Source organism: Aulonocara sp. 'chitande type north' Nkhata Bay, linkage group LG4 (assembly GCF_057382095.1).
Source record: "Aulonocara sp. 'chitande type north' Nkhata Bay isolate Kocher_YH1m ecotype deep benthic linkage group LG4, A_spYH_male_GT1.1, whole genome shotgun sequence".
Classification (NCBI taxonomy): Eukaryota; Metazoa; Chordata; class Actinopteri; order Cichliformes; family Cichlidae; genus Aulonocara; species Aulonocara sp. 'chitande type north' Nkhata Bay.
Genome location: NC_141347.1, coordinates 4,621,109 through 4,644,145, shown reverse-complemented (window position 1 = coordinate 4,644,145; position 23,037 = coordinate 4,621,109). Strand labels below are relative to the sequence as shown.

Sequence of the window (23,037 nt, the reverse complement as noted above, 5' to 3'; positions counted from 1 at the left end):
ATGCAGCTGCATCGTTTTTTGCATTCATGATGTCGTTTTATTCAAATCAGTTTGTGTTAAATGCCCCAGACAACAAATCTGTTGTCGGTTTAATTTCAGAAAGGATGGCGCCACATCATGTGATCATTACAGCATATGTACAGATCTAAATGCATTTCATGTCCTATTATAGTTTTATTCACTTCAGATTAGCATCAAAGTTGTAGCCGAGTCTTTGCCCATTATGAGCCATAAAGTTGGACACTGTTGGAGACTGTTCTGCTGGTGATAAATGAAACGAGACGATCGTTTAAAAGGATTTTATTTTGAAATCTAACACCCATGTAGAGCTAACATTGATCGTAATAACATCGTAATAACATCGTAATAACATCGTAATAACATCGTAATAACATCGTAATAACATCGTAATAACATCGTAATAACATCGTAATAACATCGTAATAACATCGTAATAACATCGTAATAACATCGTAATAACATCGTAATAACATCGTAATAACATTTTTACAGTTTGTGTAAACCCAACAGAAACCATGTTGTCCCAAAACGCTGCGTTTGTGTCCCATATGTAACACCGTGTATTATCCAACTTATTTCACATGGTTTAACTTGAACTTTAAAAACTACAATAAAGTTTTGCTGTATTACCAGTAACAAATCTTTTATATACACATTAGCTTGTTTAAAAAAACTGACTGAATTACCTCTAAACTGGTTCTAGGCTTTGTCACACTGGTCGCACTGGTGCGTGTCCATGGTCAGTAAGTGTAGGGTTGACTTAAGCTCGAGTTTGTGTAAACTGAACTGCTGCACGTATCAGCGTCTGTTGGCGTGTTTCTGGGGTCACTGGCTGGAGGCTTTCCCAGAAAGGTCACATGCGGCGCCAGCTTGTGTGTCGCCAAGCTCGACTTCAAAGCAAAAGCCCTCCCACACTGGTCACACTTGTGTGCTTTAACTCCACTGTGGACCAGTTTATGTCTCTTTAAGTTGCTCTGATGATTAAAAGCCTTTCCGCACTCCTCACATGTGTGGGGTTTTTCTCCGCTGTGGACCATCTCATGGATTTTTAAGTGGCTCATCCGAGTAAAAGCCTTCTCACACTGGCTACATGCGTATGGTTTGACTCCTCTGTGCAGGCGCTGATGAGTTCTCAAGCTGCTCATCAAACTAAATGTCTTTCCGCACTCCTCACATATGTGGGGTTTTTCTCCGCTGTGGACCATCTTATGGGTTTGTAAGTGGCCCATCTGAGTAAAAGCCTTCCCACACTGGCTACATGCGTATGGTTTGACTCCTCTGTGTAGGCGCTGATGAGTTCTCAAGTTGCCCATCAAACTAAATGTCTTTCCACACTGGTGGCACATGTGTGGTTTGACGCCGCTGTGGCTGAGGTGATGTGTTTTTAAGTTGCTTTTCCGAGTAAAAGTCTTTCCACACTGGTCACAACTGAAGGGCTTTTCCCCACTGTGGATGCGCTGGTGTCTTCTGAGGTGAGACGGGGCATGAAACTTCTTGTTACACTGATCACACCTGTAGTGCTCAAGTAAGTTTGCACTTGAGTGAGCATCTTCAGCCAACTGAGAGCACTGAGGTGTTGGGCTCTCTTTGGCGTCTTGTTCCTACAGCAACAAAGACACAGGCAGGGAGTCAGAAGCTTAATAAGTGTTTGAGTTAAATCTTGTTTTGTCGTGCCGGCCTCTCTCTGACTCTGACACTGTATTATTGCATAAAATACATTTAAACAAGTGCATCGCTGATTGCATCTAGTGGACATCGGTTCTACCAGCTGATTGCCCTGCTCAGTCTTTACGCCCGACCCAACGAGGGACAATCAAATGCAGAGGGGACAGTGCGACTTCACCCGTGCACTTGCATCTCTTGCACACAGTCCTCATTTACAAAGTGCTCTGCAAATCACCCCGTCCCTGTTACAGTGCAGCGAGCCAAAAATGAACCATTTAGTCCTTGGTGTAAGACCAGGGGTGTCGAACTCCAGGCCTCGAGGGCCGGTGTCCTGCAGGTTTTAGATCTCACCCTGGGTCAGCACACCTGAATCAATTGATTAGTTCATTACCAGGAGAACTGGAAGTCATTTAACCATTTAAATCAGCTGTGTTGGAAATAAGGAAAGGTCTAAGAGGTTGAAGCCTTCGTCTTTCCATTTACTATTTTCTTTTCTTAACATGCATTTAGTTTCTCATGTTCTGGAAAACTGTAAATAATTACTAAAGGGTGGTAGTTAACAATAATCATAATGATATAATGACAATAAATGATGATCATTCATGAAAGTTGTACTGATAGACTTTTCACGTTTCCTAAAAGCAGCTCGGCCTTGGTTTGCACGGCACTTCCAGATGTGTTTATAAACTACGAACAATTTCACGTATAAAAGTCTGTAAAATGTTCGGACTCATGATTTATAAAAACGATGTTTTTCTCACCGTGTGTGAAGAAAACATTTTCTTCTTTCCAAGATGGCCGACTACGTTCCTCCGTCAGACTGCTCGACCCACCAACACCTGCCAGGAAAGAGCTTTATTAGGCTCCGGAGCCGAAATGCACATTAAAGTCACTTTACATCCAGATGACTTAGACCATCCTAAGATAATAAACTTTTAGCCTGGTCTAGATTCTCTAGACCTCTATCATACTCACTGCCGTGTATATCCCCCCCGACGCTAATGCTAGGTTGGCCATGAAAGAACTTTCTGCAGCCATTAACAAACACCAGAATAAACACCCCGAGGCTGCTTTTATTGTTGCTGGCGACTTCAACCACACCAACTTAAAGACAGTCCTCCCCAGATTCCACCAACATGTCTCCTGCCACACCAGAGGAGACAAGACTTTAGACCATGTGTATTCCAACCTGGCTGGAGCCTACAAAGCCACACCCCTCCCCCACATTGGACAATCGGACCATCTCTCCATGTTCCTCACACCTCGGTATTCACCACTCATCCAACGTGTGAAACCTGCTGTGAGGACAATTAAAGTGTGGCCAGAGGGGACAGAGGCAGTGCTCCAGGACAGATTTAAAAACACAGACTGGAATATGTTCACCCACACAGACCTGGACCAGTACGCCTCATCTGTACTGGATTACATCTCCAAAACCACAGACAGTGTCACCACCCAGAAACGGATCACCATGTACCCCAACCAGAAGCCTTGGATGAACCGGGATGTTCGTCTCCTCCTGAAGGCCCGCAACACCGCCTTTAGGTCAGGAGATGCACACGCCTACAGTACAGCCAGGGCTAATCTAAAGAAGGGCATCAAAAAAGCCAAACACCATTACAAAAAGAAGGTAGAAGAACACTTCTCCAACTCCAACCCCCGACGCATGTGGCAAGGACTCCAGACCATCACAGACTACAGGACCACCAAACCCTCCCCCGCATCCCCTGATGTCTCCTTCCTCAACGAGCTCAACAACTTTTATGCTCGTTTTGAGCGAGGGAACCCCACAACCACAACCGAAGCAGACGTGACGCCAGACCACCAACCTCTGACTCTCTCCCCCACCGATGTAGGAGCGGTGCTGAGCAGGATCAATGTCCACAAGGCTGCAGGCCCTGATGGCATCCCCAGGCGTGTTCTCAGAGCGTGTTCTGGGGAGCTTGCAGGAGTGCTCACAGACATATTCAACCTGTCCTTGGCCCACGCTGTGGTACCGGCCTGCTTCAAATCCACCTCCATCGTCCCGATACCCAAAAACTCCAACCCATCTTGCCTCAATGATTACCGCCCAGTAGCACTCACCCCCATCATCACTAAGTGCTTAGAGCGACTGGTCCTAGCACACTTCAAATCCTGTCTCCCCCCCACCCTGGACCCCCACCAATTCGCATACCGCCAGAACAGGAGCACAGAGGATGCAGTCTCCATCGCACTGCACTCTGTCCTCTCACAGACGTTGCGAGCGGAGGTAGAAGAGAGGCAGGTGGGGAGGCCTGTGGGCACGGCTAAAGACTAGTCCGTTTAAACCACCACTCCCGATCATATTCCTCTCCAACGCCCGTTCAATCCGTTACAAACTGGATGAGATACGACTGCAGATCGCCACTCGACGGACTTTTAATAACTGTTCGTGCATGATTTTCACTGAAACCTGGCTGGACAGCGCCATTCCCGATGCGGCTATTGATCTAGCAGGCCGCACCGCCTATCGAGCCGACAGGTCTGCGGACTCGGGTAAGAAGACTGGCGGGGGGCTGTGCATCTATATTAACAACTTTTGGTGCACGAACGTCACGGTAACGGAAAGACTGCAGTACAGAGGTAGAACTGTTGGTGTTAAAGTGCCGTCCATTCTATCTCCCTCGGGAATTTTCTGCCGTTTACATCTGCGCTGTTTACATTCCACCAGATGCTAATGCTAAGCTAGCGTTAGCACAATTGAGCAGCAGCATCAATAACAGCCTGGTAGCACACCCGGACAGTGTCTTTATTGCGGCTGGGGATTTTAACCACGCGGACCTGAAATCTGTACTTCACAATTTCCACCGTAATGTGAAGTGTGCTACCAGAGGAGATAGAACGTTGGACCAGGTGTACACCAACATGGCGAATGCGTACAGAGCCCAGGCTTATCCCCACCTGGGTCTGTCAGACCATCTCTCCCTTCTGCTACACCCAATATACACACAAAAGATCAAGAGCACTGGGATTACAACCAAAACCGTGAGAACATGGCCGCAGGATGCTATTCCGATGCTTCAGGACTGTTTCCACTGCACAGACTGGGAGGTATTCAAGGTGCAGGACACTGACAATCGTGTCGCATTGGACAGTTACACCTCCACTGTCTTGGACTACATCTGTTTCTGTGTGGACAATGTAACAACTTGGAAACGATTCCGTGTGTTCCCTAATAATCCACCCTGGATGACACACGGAGTTCAACAACTTATTCGAACAAGGAACAACGCTTTCAAATCCGGGGACCAGGAGGCATACAGTGCTGCCAGGGCCAACCTGAGAAGAGGCATCAAGACTGCCAAGCAGCAGCACAGGAGGCGTATCGAGGCCAGGTTTGAGAACAACAGAAACCCAAGGCAGGTCTGGGAGGGCATCAGGGCTATCACGGACTACAAAAGAAGAACACCATCACCCTCAGCCGACAGTTCTACTCTGGCTGAGGATCTAAATCTCTTTTATGCGCGTTTTGATAGGGAGAACACCGACCCTGTCCTGTCCCCTCTCCCCTCAACCGACCCTGCTCCAGTCCTGAGCACTCATGAGCTGAGGCGTGTGTTCCGGAGCATTAACACCAGGAAGGCGGCCGGGCCAGATGGAGTGCTGGGCCGGGTGCTAAAAGACTGTGCTGCGGACCTGGCGGACGTCTTCACCTCTATATATAACACCTCGTTGTCCTGTTCACTGGTACCATCCTGTTTCAAAGCAGCAACCATCGTTCCCATCCCAAAACAGTCAAATGTCACATGTCTGAACGATTTCAGACCTGTGGCACTCACCCCCATTCCCGCCAAATGCCTGGAGAGACTGGTCATTAAACACATCAGAGCTGCTTTTCCACCATCCCTGGACTCGCACCAGTTTGCATACAGGGAGAACCGGTCAACCGAGGATGCGATCGCCACAGTGCTGCACACATTACTAAAGCACTTGGAACACAGGAACACCTATGCACGGCTCCTCTTTGTAGACTACAGCTCGGCTTTTAATACCATCCGGCCATACAAACTCCGTCCCAAACTCCACCAACTGGGACTTAACTCCTCTCTGTGCAACTGGATTGTGGACTTCCTCACTAACCGTAGACAGAGTGTCAGAGTGGGTAAGAACACCTCTTCCACCCTTGTGGTCAACACCGGTGCCCCTCAGGGGTGTGTTCTGAGCCCTCTGCTATACACTCTCTTCACCCATGACTGTATTTCCTCCTGCGCGTCCAATCTCATTGTTAAGTTTGCAGATGACACTACAGTGCTCGGACTTATATCCAACAATGATGAGACAAACTATAGGACAGAGGTGCAACAACTAGAGTCATGGTGCCACGACAATAACTTGGTCTTAAACACCAAAAAGACCAAGGAGATCATTGTAGATTTCCGGAAGAGGGGTCATAACAACCATCTGCCTCTCTTCATTGGCAGTGAGGCGGTGGAGAGGGTGAGCAGTTTTAAATTCTTGGGGGTAACTGTGACCGAGGACCTGTCCTGGGGCAACCATATCACCTCAGTTGTACGGAAGGCCCAACAGCGCCTCTACTACCTGAGGAGACTGCGGAGCGCACACATTCCCAGATCTCTGATGTTGAACTTCTACAACTGTGCCATCAGCAGCGTTCTGACATATGGATTTCTAGTGTGGTTCCCCAGCTGCACCAAGGCCGATCAGCAAGCACTCCAGCGGGTGGTGAAAGAAGCTGGCAGAATTATTGGAACAAGTCTGCCAGAGATCAGTAATATCTTCCCCACTCGCTGTCTGAGGAGGGTGCACAGTATCCTGCGGGACCAACATCACCCTGCGCGCCACCTTTTCCATCTGCTGCCCTCAGGGAGAAGGTACAGGTCTATACAGGCCAGAACATCCAGACTGGCCAACAGCCTGTATCCACAGGCTGTGAGGCTCCTGAACTCTCTGCCTCCCTCTCACGGACAATAACCATATCCAACTTCTTAATAGCAATGAACTGGTCTGCATTGGTGCATCATATCTTTATTCTCTTCCCCCTCCTGCCCCCCCCCCCCCCCTCTTTCTTAAATAGATAACTATCATATCTGATATCATATCTCACAGTACAATAATATTGAATGGGTGCATTGTTGTATTTTGTCATGTTTCTCAGGTCTTTGTCTGAATTTCTACGAACATTATTGCTAAGGATTGTCTTATTGCATTGGAGTCACACTGGGTTAAATATGTACACTTGGGTTTTAAGGGGTATTTATTATTTTCTTCTTTTTTTGGGTTGTATGGAAGCCCCAAACGCAATTTCATTGTTCTTGACAATGACAATAAATAAATACTACTACTATACTACTACTACACCTGGACAACAACACCACCTACGCCAGAATGCTGTTTATAGACTTCAGTTCAGCATTCAATACAATCCACCCCTCACAACTCATCAGGAAACTGACAGACCTGGGCATCAGTTCCCTCATCTGCAAATGGTTACTGGACTTCCTGACCAACCGCCCCCAACATGTCCGGCTGGATAACCGCTGCTCATCTACCATCACAATGAACACCGGTGTACCACAAGGCTGTGTGATGAGCCCTTTCCTCTACTCCCTCTTCACCCACGACTGCAGACCTGCTGATGGTTCCAACACCATCATTAAGTTTGCAGATGACACCACGGTGATTGGCCTCATCAGTGACAACGATGAGGCCGCGTACAGGGAGGAGGTGGATCGTCTGGCTGAGTGGTGCGACAGAAACAACCTGCTGCTTAACACCGAGAAGACCAAGGAGCTCATCGTGGACTACAGGAGGAATGCTGACCCACATCCACCCATCCACATTAAGGGGACGGCTGTGGAGCGTGTGAGCAGCTTCAAGTTCCTGGGAGTCCACATCTCCGAGGATCTCACCTGGACGACCAACTGCTCCAAGCTGGTCAAGAAGGCTCACCAGCGCCTCTTCTTCTTGAGGACTCTGAGGAAGAACCACCTGTCCTCAGACATCCTGGTGAACTTCTATCGTTGCACCATCGAGAGCATCCTGACCAACTGTATAACAGTCTGGTACGGGAACTGCTCTGCCTCGGACCGGAAGGCGTTGCAGAGGGTCGTGAAAACTGCCCAGCGCATCGCCGGAGCACCACTTCCTGCCATAAAAGACATCTACAGGAAGCGGTGTCTGAAAAGGGCTAGGAAAATCATCAAAGACCCCAGTCACCCATCACATGGACTCTTCACCCTCCTGCCCTCTGGGAGGCACCACAGGAGCCTCCGGACTAAGACCACCAGGTACCGGAACAGCTTCTTCCCCACAGCTGTCAGACTCCTGAACTCTGCCTCCTGACATCTGACCCACGTTAAACTCATGGACTGAACATACACACACCCACAATGGACAACTGTACCCTCAAACACACAATAATAACATGGACTGAACCACCACTCACAACCACTAGCACTTTATATAGCCTCTGTAGAAACTATCTACACCCTCACTTATCTTAACTGCACTACTGTATAGCTCTGTGTAAATAATCATTCTGTACATACGATAATTTTTAATCCTACAACTGTTTACAACTTGCATAGTTCCCATTTCTGTATAGCTGTATATCTCAGATTCTGTAAAGTTATTTATTTCATATTCTGTATAGTTTTTCATATTTATATCCTGTTCATATCCTGTACATAGCTTGTACTCACTACAGCCTGTACATACTTATAGTTATAGAATATTCACAACATACTTCATACCGTGTACATTATAACATAATAGACCCATTTCTGTAATATACTTACATATCTATATTATTGCTAATATATATTGTAATATATCTATGTCACTAAAGCACTTCTGGATGGATGCAAACTGCATTTCGTTGCCCTGTACCTGTGCATGTGCAATGACAATAAAGTTGAATTCTATTCTATTCTATTCTATTAAACTGAGCTGATGGCAAGACGGAGGATCAGAGGACTTGAAGCTTTAAATAATCCCTCAAGGAGACAGGTCTAACCTTTCCTTTGAAATATCTCTGAGGTAGCATGGACAACATACACGTGCAGATGAGAAATGACACCCTGATTCAATCATTCCCTCTCTGTAAACACTTTAACTGGGAAGCCAAGCTAAAGGTTAAATGATCAGCGGCTGTAGGTTTAGCTGTGCTCGTATGCCCGGACAATACAAATATATAAATAAAGAACTGCACACAAACACAATTACACTACTTGATCTGTTACAATCGAGCGACATTACTTGTCAGCATCTGGAATCATGGAACTCTTTGGTCACGGTGAAGGAACAGTGTGCAGGGCTGTTTTTAAAATGAGGTTTTTCACCAAGCATCCTGATGGGCTCTTCCCAAGAGTTAGTGGACAGATAGTTGGAGGTCATGTTCCCAACAAGCAGCAACTGGTGCCGAGGATGAAAGGAACCATGAATGTGCTCAAAGCTAGATTGCGAAACCGCGATATCAGAAACACATCCTGCATGTGCTGAACTTGCTTTCTAGCAAAGCACCCTGGTTTGCAGTGTCCCAGGTGTAGGCCAGCACTGAGGATTGTTCTCCAGTCACTGTACACACAGTTTAAGGGAGGACAGCAGTTCCTACTTTGAAGGTAAACCTTAAATGATCAGCAGCCATGAGTTTAGTTGTGCTCGTACAAGTTATTGTCTCCAGTGTCTCTGCGGGTCCCTAACACTCCCTCACAAACACACCTGAGCTGGGAACATACCTGAGGGAGAGCAGCAGATGACAGCATGCAGGAGACAACAAACTAATCTAAACATATAAAACAACTCCAACCAACATCAGCTTGGTGGTTACCTTTGGAGGAGCCCAGCCCATGAGCTGTGCTGTGATGACTTATGGTGAACAGGTGTGCCAACAACTAAGAGCCGAGACAGAGCCTCTTAAAGCTGTAGGACAAAAAACAGCACGTCCAGAGCACCTGAAGGCCAGAAGGTGGCAGCAGCAAACGGGTGTCAGGTACAATCTTCAGCTTCCATAGTATCTACAGATCATACACTCCTCCCTTTGCTCAGTGTTTTCACCTTCAGCACATAAATAGGCATGCACACAGCACAGATAACAAGCAACTGTGTATGGCTCTTCAAAAAGCTGGTTCTCTGATGATCCGACTCTCCATGTAAACAGAGCTTTTCATGTTATGCTACATTTTGAATTTGATTAGATGCAGAGCGTTCAAACTCAGCTTTAATGTCACTTTAAAGTGAAAATCCAATGCACAGATGTACGGGCCTGTTGCCTTGACTCCCCTCTCCTCGTGGTACCTCCTATAGAATAGAATAGAATAGAATAGAATAGAATAGAATAGAATTCAACTTTATTGTCATTGCACATGCACAGGTACAGGGCAACGAAATGCAGTTTGCATCCATCCAGAAGTGCTTTAGTGATATAGATATATTACAATATATATTAGCAATAATATAGATATGTGAGTATATTACAGAAATGGGTCTATTATGGTATGTTATAATGTACACGGTATGAGGTATGTTGTGAATATTCTATAACTATAAGTATGTACAGGCTGTAGTGAGTACAAGCTATGTACAGGCTATGAACAGGATATAAATATGAAAAACTATACAGAATATGAAATAAATAACTTTACAGAATCTGGGATATACAGCTATACAGAAATGGGAACTATGCAAGTTGTAAACAGTTGTAGGATTAAAGATTATCGAATGTACAGAATGATTATTTACACAGAGCTATACAGTAGTGCAGTTAAGATAAGTGAGGGTGTAGATAGTTTCTACAGAGGCTATATAAAGTGCTAGTGGTTGTGAGTGGTGGTTCAGTCCATGTTATTATTGTGTGTTTGAGGGTACAGTTGTCCATTGTGGGTGTGTGTATGTTCAGTCCATGAGTTTAACGTGGGTCAGATGTCAGGAGGCAGAGTTCAGGAGTCTGACAGCTGTGGGGAAGAAGCTGTTCCGGTACCTGGTGGTCTTAGTCCGGAGGCTCCTGTGGCGCCTCCCAGAGGGCAGGAGGGTGAAGAGTCCATGTGATGGGTGACTGGGGTCTTTGATGATTTTCCCAGCCCTTTTCAGACACCGCTTCCTGTAGATGTCTTTTATGGCAGGAAGTGGTGCTCCGGCGATGCGCTGGGCAGTTTTCACGACCCTCTGCAACGCCTTCCGGTCCGAGGCAGAGCAGTTCCCGTACCAGACTGTTATACAGTTGGTCAGGATGCTCTCGATGGTGCAACGATAGAAGTTCACCAGGATGTCTGAGGACAGGTGGTTCTTCCTCAGAGTCCTCAAGAAGAAGAGGCGCTGGTGAGCCTTCTTGACCAGCTTGGAGCAGTTGGTCATCCAGGTGAGATCCTCGGAGATGTGGACTCCCAGGAACTTGAAGCTGCTCACACGCTCCACAGCCGTCCCCTTAATGTGGATGGGTGGATGTGGGTCAGCATTCCTCCTGTAGTCCACGATGAGCTCCTTGGTCTTCTCGGTGTTAAGCAGCAGGTTGTTTGTGTCGCACCACTCAGCCAGACGATCCACCTCCTCCCTGTAGGCGGCCTCATCGTTGTCACTGATGAGGCCAATCACCGTGGTGTCATCTGCAAACTTAATGATGGTGTTGGAACCATCAGCAGGTCTGCAGTCGTGGGTGAAGAGGGAGTAGAGGAAAGGGCTCATCACACAGCCTTGTGGTACACCGGTGTTCATTGTGATGGTAGATGAGCAGTGGTTATCCAGCCGGACATGTTGGGGGCGGTTGGTCAGGAAGTCCAGTAACCATTTGCAGATGAGGGAACTGATGCCCAGGTCTGTCAGTTTCCTGATGAGTTGTGAGGGGTGGATTGTATTGAATGCTGAACTGAAGTCTATAAACAGCATTCTGGCGTAGGTGTTGTTGTTGTCCAGGTGTGAGAGGACAGAGTGCAGTGCGATGGAGACTGCATCCTCTGTGCTCCTGTTCTGGCGGTATGCGAATTGGTGGGGGTCCAGGGTGGGGGGGAGACAGGATTTGAAGTGTGCTAGGACCAGCTGCTCTAAGCACTTAGTGATGATGGGGGTGAGTGCTACTGGGCAGTAATCATTGAGGCAAGATGGGTTGGAGTTTTTGGGTATCGGGACGATGGAGGTGGATTTGAGCAGGCCGGTACCACAGCGTGGGCCAAGGACAGATTGAATATGTCTGTCAGCACTCCTGCAAGCTCCCCAGAACACGCTCTGAGAACACGCCCGGGGATGCCATCAGGGCCTGCAGCCTTGTGGACATTGATCCTGCTCAGCACCGCTCCTACATCGGTGGGGGAGAGAGTCATAGGTTGGTGGTCTGGCGTCACGTCTGCTTTGGTTGTGGTTGTGGGGTTCCCTCGCTCAAAACGAGCATAAAAGTTGTTGAGCTCTATGCCTGCATCATTGGTGGGAGGGGCTAAACTAATAAGAAACAAGACTAATTTCACTTTTACGGTTTCACGTCCTGAAATCAAACCAACTTAAGAACACTTTCTGTGCACATAAGTACAGTATATCATCTGTGAGTGGAAATACTGATGTCTGTGGGGTTTTTTTACTTTCCACCGCTACACTGATGGTAGACGATGAGTTTGACTGCCAGCACTTCAACAAATCTGTATAATTAATGTGTGTTCCTCAAACATGAGGAGCTACAAGTCAGAGAGCTTTACTGTTTCACTGACCATCAGTACAAACTGAAGTTATAAACAGGATTTTATTTTTAACCTATGGAAAAACACTGGAAGATCATTACATGTGACATGTTGTAGCTACATTGCACCGCCTAAACACGAAAGAAGCCAAGTCGTTCCAAAATGTTGCATCGTGTCATAATACATGATGTTCAGATGTTAACACACGATCCAATAGTACAACTCAACCAAACTTTAAACACTGCTAAAAATACAGCTTTACTGCAGTACTATATGTACAGATGTGTTGATTCCATGCAACAACAACAACAACAACAAAAGAAAGAAAAAAAAAATACAGTGAATACAAAAAATATACAATTTAAGATTCAAAAAGTTACCGTAGTATCAGATTTCTTTCAACTATAAATACTAAACTGCTGGGGGGGAGGGGGGGGGGCACTTTTTCCTATAAGCAGCTAATCAATTACTTAAGAGAAGCAGTCAGTTTAATAAGCAGTTAAAAGCAGTTTTAGCTTTCACTTGGTGATCTGATTACTTTCTGGATGTTTTACTACTGGTCAGGTTCAATTGATGGGAGATCTGAATGCGCACCTCAATCAGTGGGACATTAAAACTGTTCAAAGTTAGAAACGCAAGTGACCAAATGTTCACTGTGACACTTTAGAAATTACAGATACTGCAGATCACAGAAAAGAAAAGAAGACATTTGAGTTCTAGGAACCCCCAACTCCCGGTTTTTCCTGTCTGTGGGTGACTCCATGGACTTTTAATGAGCCTCTGAGGAGAAACATCTTCCAAGTTCTTCTCAGTACTTCAGTTGGGGCCTGCTGTGAAGAAGCCGGTAAAGAACAGTGGCTACTACAGCGCTGCATGCATCTGCTTCAGTCTGCAACTAAAACAAAGACAAAGTACGTTAGGGTTGTCTGTCATTTTATGCTGGGAATAGTTCACTGGTGACACAGAGTCTAAGACAAGAGGTTAAATTCCTGGTACTCTCCCACTTTACTTAACTTCTAGGATGAGAGGTCAAATTGGCTTCATTTCAAAAACAACCGTGACCTGGACGCAGACATTACAACACATTAGAGCACTTCGCTCTCACACTGCAGGCCTACTTGTTGTTCGTGGAGTATTTAAAAGTAGAATGGGAGGCAGAGCCTTCAGTTTTCAGGCCCCTGTGCAATCAGCGCCCAGTTTGGATTTGGGAGACAGGCACCCTCTCTACTTTTAACATCACACTTAAAACTTGAGAAGAAGAACAAAAACAGGGCCCCAGCTGAAGAGCTAACTAGTGGTAGTAAAAACAACACCTTCGCTCAGAGCCACTGGCAGCACACGGAGTTTAAAGTAGGTTCATGAGACAATCCAGTGTCATGGCAGCTTTGGAAAATGTGAATAAGGTCATAAACTGTGTTTAACAGATCTCCTCTATGATACGTATTACAGAAGCACGATGCAAGAGCAAAGAGTGGGACTTTACTGAAGGAGGGGAACAAAGAAAATCATCTCAGCAAGCCACACAATTTGAGGGGAGCTGTCCAACAGCCAAAATTAGTCTGGCAGAAAAGACAGTTTTGAAGAGTATGCAGTGGCTGCGTAACCTTTATCCTGTGTGGAGCTCTTTGCAGCGGTTTAATCACACTTTTCAGATTTGAATGGTCTCTAAACTGGTTTTATGCTTTCCCCACACTGGTCACAGGACCATCTTAATCTGTGTGTGTTCTTCTAGCGTTGCTGGCTGGCTAAGAGTCTGTCCACAAAAGGTCACAGCAAAATGTCTTACTCCCAGAGTGGGACAGCTGATGTCTCCTCAAGCTTGGCAGCCAGGTAAAAGCCAGCCCGCACTCGTCACAGACGTGTGGTTTAATTCCACTGTGGAGGAGTCGATGCCTTTCCAAGATGCTCATCTGATTGAAAGTCTTCCCACACTGCTCACACGTGTACGGTCTGAGCCCACTGTGGATGACTCGATGCCTTTTTAGGCTGCTGCTCCGACAAAAAGAAGTCCCGCACTCGTCACAGCGATACAGTTTTACATCTGCGTGGATCCGTTTGTGTACTGTGAGGCGACTCTTGGTAGCAAAAGTCCTTTCACACTGATCGCAAGTGTGGGATTCATCTCCGCTGGTCGTTGGGCGAGCATCCTCGGCCTCCTGAGAGCATTCCCCGCCCGGGTCTGTTTGTCCCTATAGCGACAAAGACACAGCTGTCATGGAGCAAGCTTAATGAGTTAAACCATGTGCAGACGTGTTAGTGCCTCCATAGGATTTAAGTTCTACTGAAAATGTTTTATTCTTGTTGCGTGCTGTGCAAAGAGCGAGCCAAGTATGCCGTTTGTCTGTTACTTAATCACGTCTTTGTGTTGCTGTCTCACCATTTGTAAATAAGCCATTTTTTGCCTTCTTCAGTGGCTGAGCTAGACTAAGATGGCCGACAGCGTTCCTCTGCTCTTCCGTCGCACTCTTTTCACCTCCCAACACCTGTGGAAAAACTGATTTTAATTGGGCCAGTTTCACAGACAAGGCTTGAGCCTAGTCCCAGAATAAAACGCACATTACCGACATTTTACAAAGATTTAGTCTGTTCTGGATTAAATCAAGATGACTGCAAGATGTAGGATTAAAAACCAGTAAGGACAGCGCCACTGAGCAGGGAAGTCACTCGGATCAGTGAGGAAATGCTACGTCCTGATGAAGAGGATCAGCTTTCTGGGACTCCCTTACCTTGATGATTGCGCGTGCCAGGAGGCAGCTTTAACATTTCTTTCCCCACATTCGTTGTCAGTGTGGACAACATACGATATCTAAGTGAACTGCACAGAAACCGAAAGAGTCCCGCCCCACAAATACTGGATTTGTTAACTGAACTAATGTTTTGATTAAAAGCTTCTCAGCATCTGGAATTCTACGATCTTCAGAAGAGCTGGACGTCATGTCCCTGACAAGCATCAAGATGCTGATGCTGAGGATGTAGGAGGCGAAGAACTGGATTAAATTTGACTTCCCGGTTGTGTGCAATCACTAAATTAAAAAGGCAGACACTTGCGTGTTGGCAAGGTCCGACTCAACTTCAGGATTTTGCACACAAGCAAGAAAAACAGCAGATGAGTCACAGCAACTCCATATATTCAGACAAACAACATGTTTGCAACGTAGTGATGGTGACTCTCTGCAGTTACAAAACATAGCTCACAGTCTGCTTTATTAATTCTGTCATTGCAGCTGCTGCTGTACTGGATACAGCTGAACTGTGTGGTTCCCATCACACTGACCTGTCTTTCTCATTTCTCACTCAGGAAATCCACAGATCCCCGAGTGTGAACTTCAACTGCTGTTACAGAGGTCTTATCTTCTTCATGACATCCCTCTGACTTCTTCTCTTATTATTTAGAAAGCATTCATTAACTTCAGGATCTGGCATTAACCATGATGGCAAACAAGGAGACTACCATGCAGTCATAGTAAAGCTGTGAGTTGATTCTGTGGTCTTTTCTCCAAAGACACCTGAGCTACAAATATTCAAGAGGTAAACTAATCTAAACATGCAAAAGAACTCCAGCAAATGTAAACTGGGTGTTTACCTTAGAAGGAGCTCAGGCCCACCAACTCAGAGAAGCTCTGCTGTGAAGCAGCTTCGAATCCCAGAGAGATCTTTGGTGGATGAACTGCTGTGCTCACTGATGATTATGGAGAACAGGTGTGCCAACAGGTTAGCACCGTGAAGGAGCCTCTTAAAGGAGCTACGTTAAAAACCTGGAGAAAACAGTCAGAACATGCAAGTACACAGAACTGAAACAGTAAACTAAAAACTCAGTCCCCTTGAGGCTAATATGTGGAAACAGGAAATAGTTGTCAGCACTGAAGCTCCAGCTATAAATGATGTAAATCACTGGAGAAATACCAGCTTTCTGGGTTTTAATGTCAAAAGGTCATTAATGGCTCTATAAACCTGGATTGACCTGACTGATCTAGGCTCTAAGGATCTAGGCTCCCTCCTTCTTTACCAGACATTCAAATTACTTTGTAATCTCTTGAGTAGCATCTCCATGATGAGCAGACAGGCAATTAAAAGTCTTGATATTGCTAATCTAAGACTGCCATACAAACGTTAACATAATAACCATTCCTCCCAGTAACCATTCCTCGCAGGTGCTCAGGGACCTTGTGGGTTAGAGTTCTGGTTTCAGCCAGATCATATACTGGAAACTCCAAAGTGCTGTGACATGAAATCCTTATTTGAGCAAATGTTTTCCATGAGGGTTATAAACATGCAGAATTCCTCACCAGTAGAACTCAAACTGGACCCAGACGGTTTCACTTTGAATGAATTATTATTGCTGCATTTGTCTATACATTGATGTGTTTGACTTTTGTGTTTTTAATGTACATTTTACAGATAATGTATGTTATTGACATGTCTTTGTTTAAAAGCCCAACTAGGAGACAAGAGTGCAAACGACCTTTGAATCTAAATGCTTGAAATGGTTGCAGTAACATTCTGATCACTATAATAAAAGTAAAACATACATAAAAATAAAAGGAGACATACAACTGCAGTCCTTGTGTCTTTCTGACTAATTATTTAATCTGACTTGGTTTTCGTGCTGCTGCAGTACCAGCAGATAACCACCAGAGGGCGCGCTGACATTATGTGACCGACTGAATGTGCACGTGGCCATTTTTCATTTCTGTCTTTTAGATGGGTTTCTGACTGTTTTTTTAAAGTCCACTTGTTTTTGTTGATGATAGTCAAATTTCTCTCTGACCCTGCTTCTGCTGGAGGCTTCTTCCTGTTAAGGGGGATTTTTTCCTTCGCACTGTCGCCAAGTGCTTGCTTAAAGGAGCCTTACATCACCAAGCACAACCTAAAGCGTCAGCTGCAGTGGTGTAAAGCACACCCCTGGACTCTAGAGCAGTGAAGACCTGTTCTCTGGAATAACCAATCACACTTCTGAGTCTGGCAATCTGATGGATAAGTCTGGGTTTGGCGGTTGCCGTTTGGTGGAGGGGAATTACGGTGTGCAGTTGTTTTTCAGGACCTGGGCTCGGCCCCTTTGTTCCAGTGAGAGGAACTCTTAATGCTTCAGCATACCAAAACATTTTTGGACAATTTCATACCCCCAACTTAGTGGGAACAGTTTGGAGATGGTCCCTTCTTGTTCCAACATGACTACGAACCAGTTCATATCAACAAATGTATTTTGTTTGGGGCATGAAATCATCATCAGTGAATCGGGGCTATACAGACCTTACCTTGGCTTTATCGCTTTATTGACTTTGACAACATGTCCACTCTTACCGGTTTCTTTTTTCTTACTCTCCTAACTTTAACTTGATAACATTTCAGGTTAAGTGTGTTTTGAATCTGCACGCTGATATGTGTCATGAAATGAACTCCTCCCCTTCATTCAGCCAGAGCAAGTCTTATTTATCAATGATAAGCAGCGCCTCTGTGCTGTGCCATACTGCAAATGTTCGCGCCGGTCTGATAGCAAGTAAATACAGGGCCAGTACTGCCGATAGTACTGATACTTCAGAAAACATTTTAATGTCCAGTAAACCACTGTTGTCTTTACTTTCCGCAATAATTTGTTAATACAACGAAAACACAAATGAATCTGTATGTTTTTAAGATAAAAAACAAACAAACAAACAAACAAACTGAATTTAATTCATTTTTTTTCTCATCCCATTTCTTTATGGAGGAGTCACTCCTGTAGAACACACTTCTGTCCAGCAGGTGGCGACAAATCGCTAACGGACTGAACAGAACAAGGAAACGCCTTAGAAGTGACGTCACTCGTGTAGCAGCCACAAACAGGAAGAAAACATCCAGCTGTTATCAAAGCACGGAGAGCTCTGGTTAGCGTAGCAACCCTTGTAGCAGTGGCTCCGTAATGAAACGGCTTTGAGAGTCGGGAATAAACCAGTGCTTTATCATGCTGTGTCCGCAGTGGTGACTGTATCGAGTGACACTCAAGGAATTTAATTGTGTTCGGCTTTCCTCCGGTCCGAGTGTAGAAACAAGGTACGTTAGCTTAGCATCAGAGCGCTAGCTAGCGGCAGCTAACACTAGCCTGTGTGCTGTACGCTGAAATGTGGTTAAACCTGCGGACACAAGAGTGACACTGTTGATACCAGTGGCAGCATGCTCCGTTTCTGCCGGGATGTTACGTAAATAAAGAAATAACATCACTGTTTTCGTATTTACAAGAACTTGAGAGGTTTGTGTACACGACTGCTAATGGTCACTTCACTTTTTATGGGCAACCTTATTTGATGCCTATTACATATTTGCGTTTAATTTTCTGGGGTTTTTTACGTCATAATTGCGTTTCATTCTGCTGGTCCGTTTAAATGTGTGTCATTCTAACCTTTATAAATGTCAGTAATGCGTGTTAATTGTGCGAGGGCTTACCTGACTTCTCTTTGTTATCTAGAACTGCACAATAGCAGAGGTCTGCATGCCTCAGTGTTAGTCAGTACCTTGTACTTAATTGTAAAGGGTGTTGTTGTTTTTTAGTCTGCTTTTGCAGTCTCACCATCTCTCCTGTGCACTCTGTTGGAACCTGCAGGTGTGAATGAGTGACGTGGTGCCTCCCACAGCCCTCAGTGAAGTCCAGCTCCGCTTCCTTTGCCACGATGACATAGAGAACGTTAAGCTGCTCTGTGGTGATTGGTTCCCAATCGAGTAAGTTATCATACTGAGAGTGTCATTGGCCGACATTTGTGTGTATAGGAACTGTCTTTGTTTCATTGTTATTGACTGGCATAAATGGACTCCTGTTAACTGAATGCCCAGTGAGCTAACAAGTAGCGGCCCATAAGTTAAGCAGACCTTCTGGAGTCTGAGTAATAGTCTGATATGAGACTATATGACGTTTGGTTCCAGGTACCCAGACTCATGGTATCAGGACATCACCTCCAACAAGAAGTTCTTCTCCCTCGCTGCCACCTACAGAGGAGGCATCGTGGGAATGATTGTGGCCGAGATCAAAGGTCGGACCAAAGTACACAAAGAGGTAAGAGGTTCAGTTTGGATGTGCCATCTCTCGCTCAGAAAGTGTAACATGTTGTCAGTCCAGTCAAAGGTGCAGTATAATATTTTTAATGTTTTGCAGCAGCAGCTAGAAAGAGACACGTTCTTAATGTGGATTTCCTCCAAAATATGACATTGTGTTCTCTGGACATAGTGTCACTGAGTGTGTGAATGTCTGCTGCTGCTTAGAGATGTCATAAGTAGATCACTGACATAGTCGACTGTTTTCAGTGCACTGCTTTGGCAAAAAGGATACCTTTGGTAAAGATAGGTTCATTAGCCCGAAATATAGGAGAAGAGGGCAATGAGAAAGAAACTGATGAAAGAAGAGCTGTAACTTGTGGTCTTTTTTTGATTTTGTGTAAACGAAGTGCAATGGATTTGATTTTGCTTTGATCGGGATCAATGTTATCTTGTTTGAATGAGTTTAGACTATAAGCTCCAAACTTGAATGTGCAGTATGCAAATTTCTGGCATGTTTTCAATGTGATATTTCCAACATCTGAGAAATCGGTACGATTAACTTAAGATAACAAAGCTTGAAGAAGTGTCGTTTTTATTCTGTCACCCACTGTGGACGTTGAAATAATCAACTTGTGTATATGTCTGTTTCTTTCTATGTATGCGTGTTAGGATGGAGACATCCTGGCCTCCAGTTTCCCCGTGGACACACAGGTAGCCTACATCCTCAGCCTGGGAGTGGTCAAAGAGTTCAGGAAACATGGCATAGGTAAACAGACACACTGTTTGCAGTTGTGGCTAAAACCAAAGGCTTTATGTACAAGACAAACACAGCCTCTAGGTCTGAAATGTGAAGCCAGGGCACGAGTGCCTTAAACCTGATGGTCAGAAAATGCAATGAATAATTTCCCTTTAAACTAATCTGGGGTTATACAACCTCCATGCCATTTAGGCTGAGGAAGTCCAGTTTATACAATTTTATTTGTGTTTTGTTACATTTTAACATTTTTTGGCTTACTAGCTTTTTTTACGTGTACTAGAACAGTCCTCTTTTTTTTTTTTTTTCTTCTTTATCTTCTTTCACCACCACTAGCCACAGCAGATGGCTCCGCCCCTTCCTGAAGCTTCTGCTGGAGGTCTCTTCCTGTTAAAAGGGAGTTTTTCCTTCCCACAGTCATAGATGGTGCTTATGGGGGATTATCAGATTGTTGGATTTGGGTCTTTTCCTTACAATATAAAGCCACCTCAGGTGACTGTTATGAGTTGGCACTATATAAATTACATTTAATTGAATTGAAAAGTACGTAAAGAAAACACATCCAGTAACATCTCGAAGTCACAACACCAAGATGAGGCAAAAACTGTTCAGAACTAATTTAACACCCTTTATTCAGTTAGCAAGAATCTGAACGAATCGCGGGTTAGACACTGTCTCATCAAAGACATTAATGATTTGATCTGTTGAGTCACATGTTGGAACTACGCTCAAAACTCATCTGCTGTGAGACTTGATGTAAATTTGATGTTGCAGTACATTAATATTGATTGAAACGATTCAGGCTCACTGCTGCTGGACAGTTTGAAGGAGCACATATCGACGACAGCCCAGGACCACTGTAAGGCAATCTACCTACATGTTCTCACCACGAACAACACTGCCATCAACTTCTACGAGAACAGGGACTTCAGGCAGCACCACTACCTACCCTACTACTACTCCATCCGAGGCGTCCTCAAAGATGGATTCACATATGTGCTCTACATCAACGGGGGTCATCCACCCTGGACAATATTATATCCTTTTTTGGAAGCAGGAAAATACTTCACTTACTCACTGTTATTTCATTTCCTCTGGGCCATACTTGTCCAGATGTTGCAGGAGAAAAAGTAAATGTTGCATTGTTTCTTTTTCCTTGACTTCCTGTCCCACTGATTATATCCAGCACATCGGTTCAACCCTGGCCAGCCTGAGCCCCTGCTCCATCCCTCAGAGGCTGTACCGACAGGCCCAGTCCCTGCTGCGCTCGCTGCTCCCCTGGTCCAATATCGCCTCCAAGACCGGCATCCAGTACAGCAGAACAATGTGACACAGCATGGTGAGTGGGGCTTATGGTGACACATGTCACCCACATTATTAAATATTAAATTAATTCATCTGACTGGTTTTGTTTTCCTTTCTGTTTTTCAGTCACACAGATGTTCCCGTCAGTCTTCCCCTGTACACGCCGAGATGTACACGCACACTCACATTCTCCTACAGCTTTCCACACCCTGTGTGACACACAGGACCTCAGGTTCAACCTGCATTTGACCGTTCACATATTTCAGCGCCCACTGATTTACAGGGTTTGTTTCACTGCAGCGTCATGAAATGTGCAGTGTTGTTTTCACACTGACAGACAGTAGGAGTTACGGTTACAAACCACTGTTTTCTTGATTTAATCAGATCCTCTACTCGCCCATATATACATATCACACTGTCCCATTTGTGCTCCAGCTGTAATCTGAGTGTAGCCGAGCGGTGGCAGCCTCCCTTAGAGGCCAGGCAGCAGCGCGGAGTGGAGGACCTGCTTCAGATACGTCAACCCTGATGCACAAACGGCAAACACAGGTTGTATTTTTGATGTGGAAAGGGTGTAACACACACACTGGGAACCAAACAGAGACTACAGGTTCAGCCGATCGTCCTGCCTCCCTTCATCCTGTCCACCACTGTCAGAGACTATGTACACTGTTGTATATTATATATACTAAGATAATATATACATTGCTCTCAATATGTGTGTCTATTCTATGCTGTTAGTAGGACTAGCTGGAAGATAACCCATCCCTGTCTCTTTTACGAGTATACACTGAATCGGGAAGTAGATAAGAATAAAGGTGATTATAGAAAGGAAACTTTGAGGGGCAGTTCAGTCAGATTTATTTCATTTTTCTTCACAACATTCATGAAATTGGCACTCTGTAATTGTAATGGTAACGTACGGTCACATTTCTAAGCAAACAAAAAAAGGACTCTGCATTGTTTCTCTTGTATGATCCAGATGGGAATGAGAGAGAGTAGCTTGGGTGCTTATTTTAGGGGTTTTTTAATGTAACTGGCTGCAGCCCAGTTGGTCTGTGACGTTGCTGCTAATGTAGAGAAATGTTTGTTCAGATTGTTTTCTTTTTTTAATTTGTCCCAGGTTAAATTTTTATGTCGGCCTGTAGAAGAGCTGAAGAAAAACATCGTCCACCACACGTGCCTGCATGCATGCAGGTGTGTACGTATAAGCACACAGAGTCCCAAAATTAGAACCTAGCAAGTGCCAAAGTTTGGGGGTGAAAGACAAATATCGCTGATTAATGTTGTCAGAAAGCAGCGGTGAGGTTTCTTCATTTTGTTAGAGCTCCGTTGGACTTTACACAAAACCTGCTCCACTGTATCAGAGAGCAACAATGTTTGATTTGGTACATGGCACAGCACTGAATGAGGTCAGGGGGACTGTGAAAACAAAAACATAATCACAGTTCGGGTGTTCATCTCTCACTTCACCAGCCCCGAGGGTTTCTGAAAACATCTGACATTGTTTATGCAATAAATTTGTGTCATCTGAGCGATTGTAAAACCTGAGTCAGTCGGAGTTGCCCTGCTGTAGGACGACAGTGTTCTATTGTTTTCATTGTGATTGTCTTATTATCATAAACTTGAGCCTTGTTTTCATTCCAA

The 23,037-nt window shown here is 45.1% G+C and overlaps 3 protein-coding genes across 7 annotated transcripts; 1 reads left to right on the top strand and 2 right to left on the bottom strand.

The window, feature by feature from the left end:
- Positions 1–284: 284 nt before the first annotated feature.
- On the bottom strand, positions 285–9,621 carry LOC147331791 (uncharacterized). Of its 2 annotated transcripts, none has more exons than XM_086288045.1 (3): positions 9,497–9,621; positions 2,448–2,525; positions 285–1,622 (listed from the first exon to the last, which is right to left on the bottom strand). In XM_086288045.1, exons 2-3 carry the CDS (start codon positions 2,463–2,465, stop codon positions 762–764), a joined length of 879 nt encoding a protein of 292 aa, XP_086144171.1. In that variant the 5' UTR covers positions 2,466–2,525; positions 9,497–9,621; the 3' UTR covers positions 285–761. The 2 variants fall into 2 exon arrangements, with proteins under 2 accessions (XP_086144171.1, XP_086144170.1); XM_086288044.1 differs by having other exon boundaries at positions 9,405–9,536.
- A 2,753-nt stretch (positions 9,622–12,374) lies between these two features.
- Positions 12,375–16,059, bottom strand: LOC147331790 (uncharacterized). Of its 2 annotated transcripts, none has more exons than XM_086288067.1 (4): positions 15,910–16,059; positions 14,704–14,809; positions 14,113–14,515; positions 12,375–13,221 (listed from the first exon to the last, which is right to left on the bottom strand). In XM_086288067.1, the coding sequence occupies exons 2-4, from the start codon at positions 14,719–14,721 to the stop codon at positions 13,211–13,213; spliced, it is 432 nt and encodes a 143-aa protein (XP_086144193.1). In that variant the 5' UTR covers positions 14,722–14,809; positions 15,910–16,059; the 3' UTR covers positions 12,375–13,210. The 2 variants fall into 2 exon arrangements, with proteins under 2 accessions (XP_086144193.1, XP_086144194.1); XM_086288068.1 differs by lacking the exon at positions 15,910–16,059 and adding an exon at positions 15,601–15,887.
- Positions 16,060–18,127: 2,068 nt separating this feature from the next.
- On the top strand, positions 18,128–23,037 carry naa60 (N-alpha-acetyltransferase 60, NatF catalytic subunit). Of its 3 annotated transcripts, XR_015128723.1 has the most exons (8): positions 18,128–18,356; positions 18,904–19,019; positions 19,221–19,350; positions 20,001–20,097; positions 20,888–21,122; positions 21,259–21,424; positions 21,517–21,674; positions 21,826–23,037. XR_015128723.1 is itself a non-coding variant. In XM_086288042.1 (7 exons), exons 2-6 carry the CDS (start codon positions 18,910–18,912, stop codon positions 21,413–21,415), a joined length of 729 nt encoding a protein of 242 aa, XP_086144168.1. In that variant the 5' UTR covers positions 18,128–18,356; positions 18,904–18,909; the 3' UTR covers positions 21,416–21,424; positions 21,517–23,037. The 3 variants fall into 3 exon arrangements, 2 of the variants coding, with proteins under 2 accessions (XP_086144168.1, XP_086144169.1); XM_086288042.1 differs by having other exon boundaries at positions 21,517–23,037; XM_086288043.1 differs by lacking the exon at positions 18,128–18,356 and adding an exon at positions 18,426–18,552 and having other exon boundaries at positions 21,517–23,037.

Coding starts and splice junctions, on each gene's coding strand:
- naa60 (XM_086288042.1), top strand. CDS start 18,910: ATGAGTGACGTGGTGCCTCCCACAGCCCTCAGTGAAGTCCAGCTCCGC. Junction 20,098..20,887: donor GTTCAGGAAACATGGCATAG/GTAAACAGACAC, acceptor GAAACGATTCAG/GCTCACTGCTGCTGGACAGT. Junction 21,123..21,258: donor CATCCACCCTGGACAATATT/ATATCCTTTTTT, acceptor TTCCTGTCCCAC/TGATTATATCCAGCACATCG.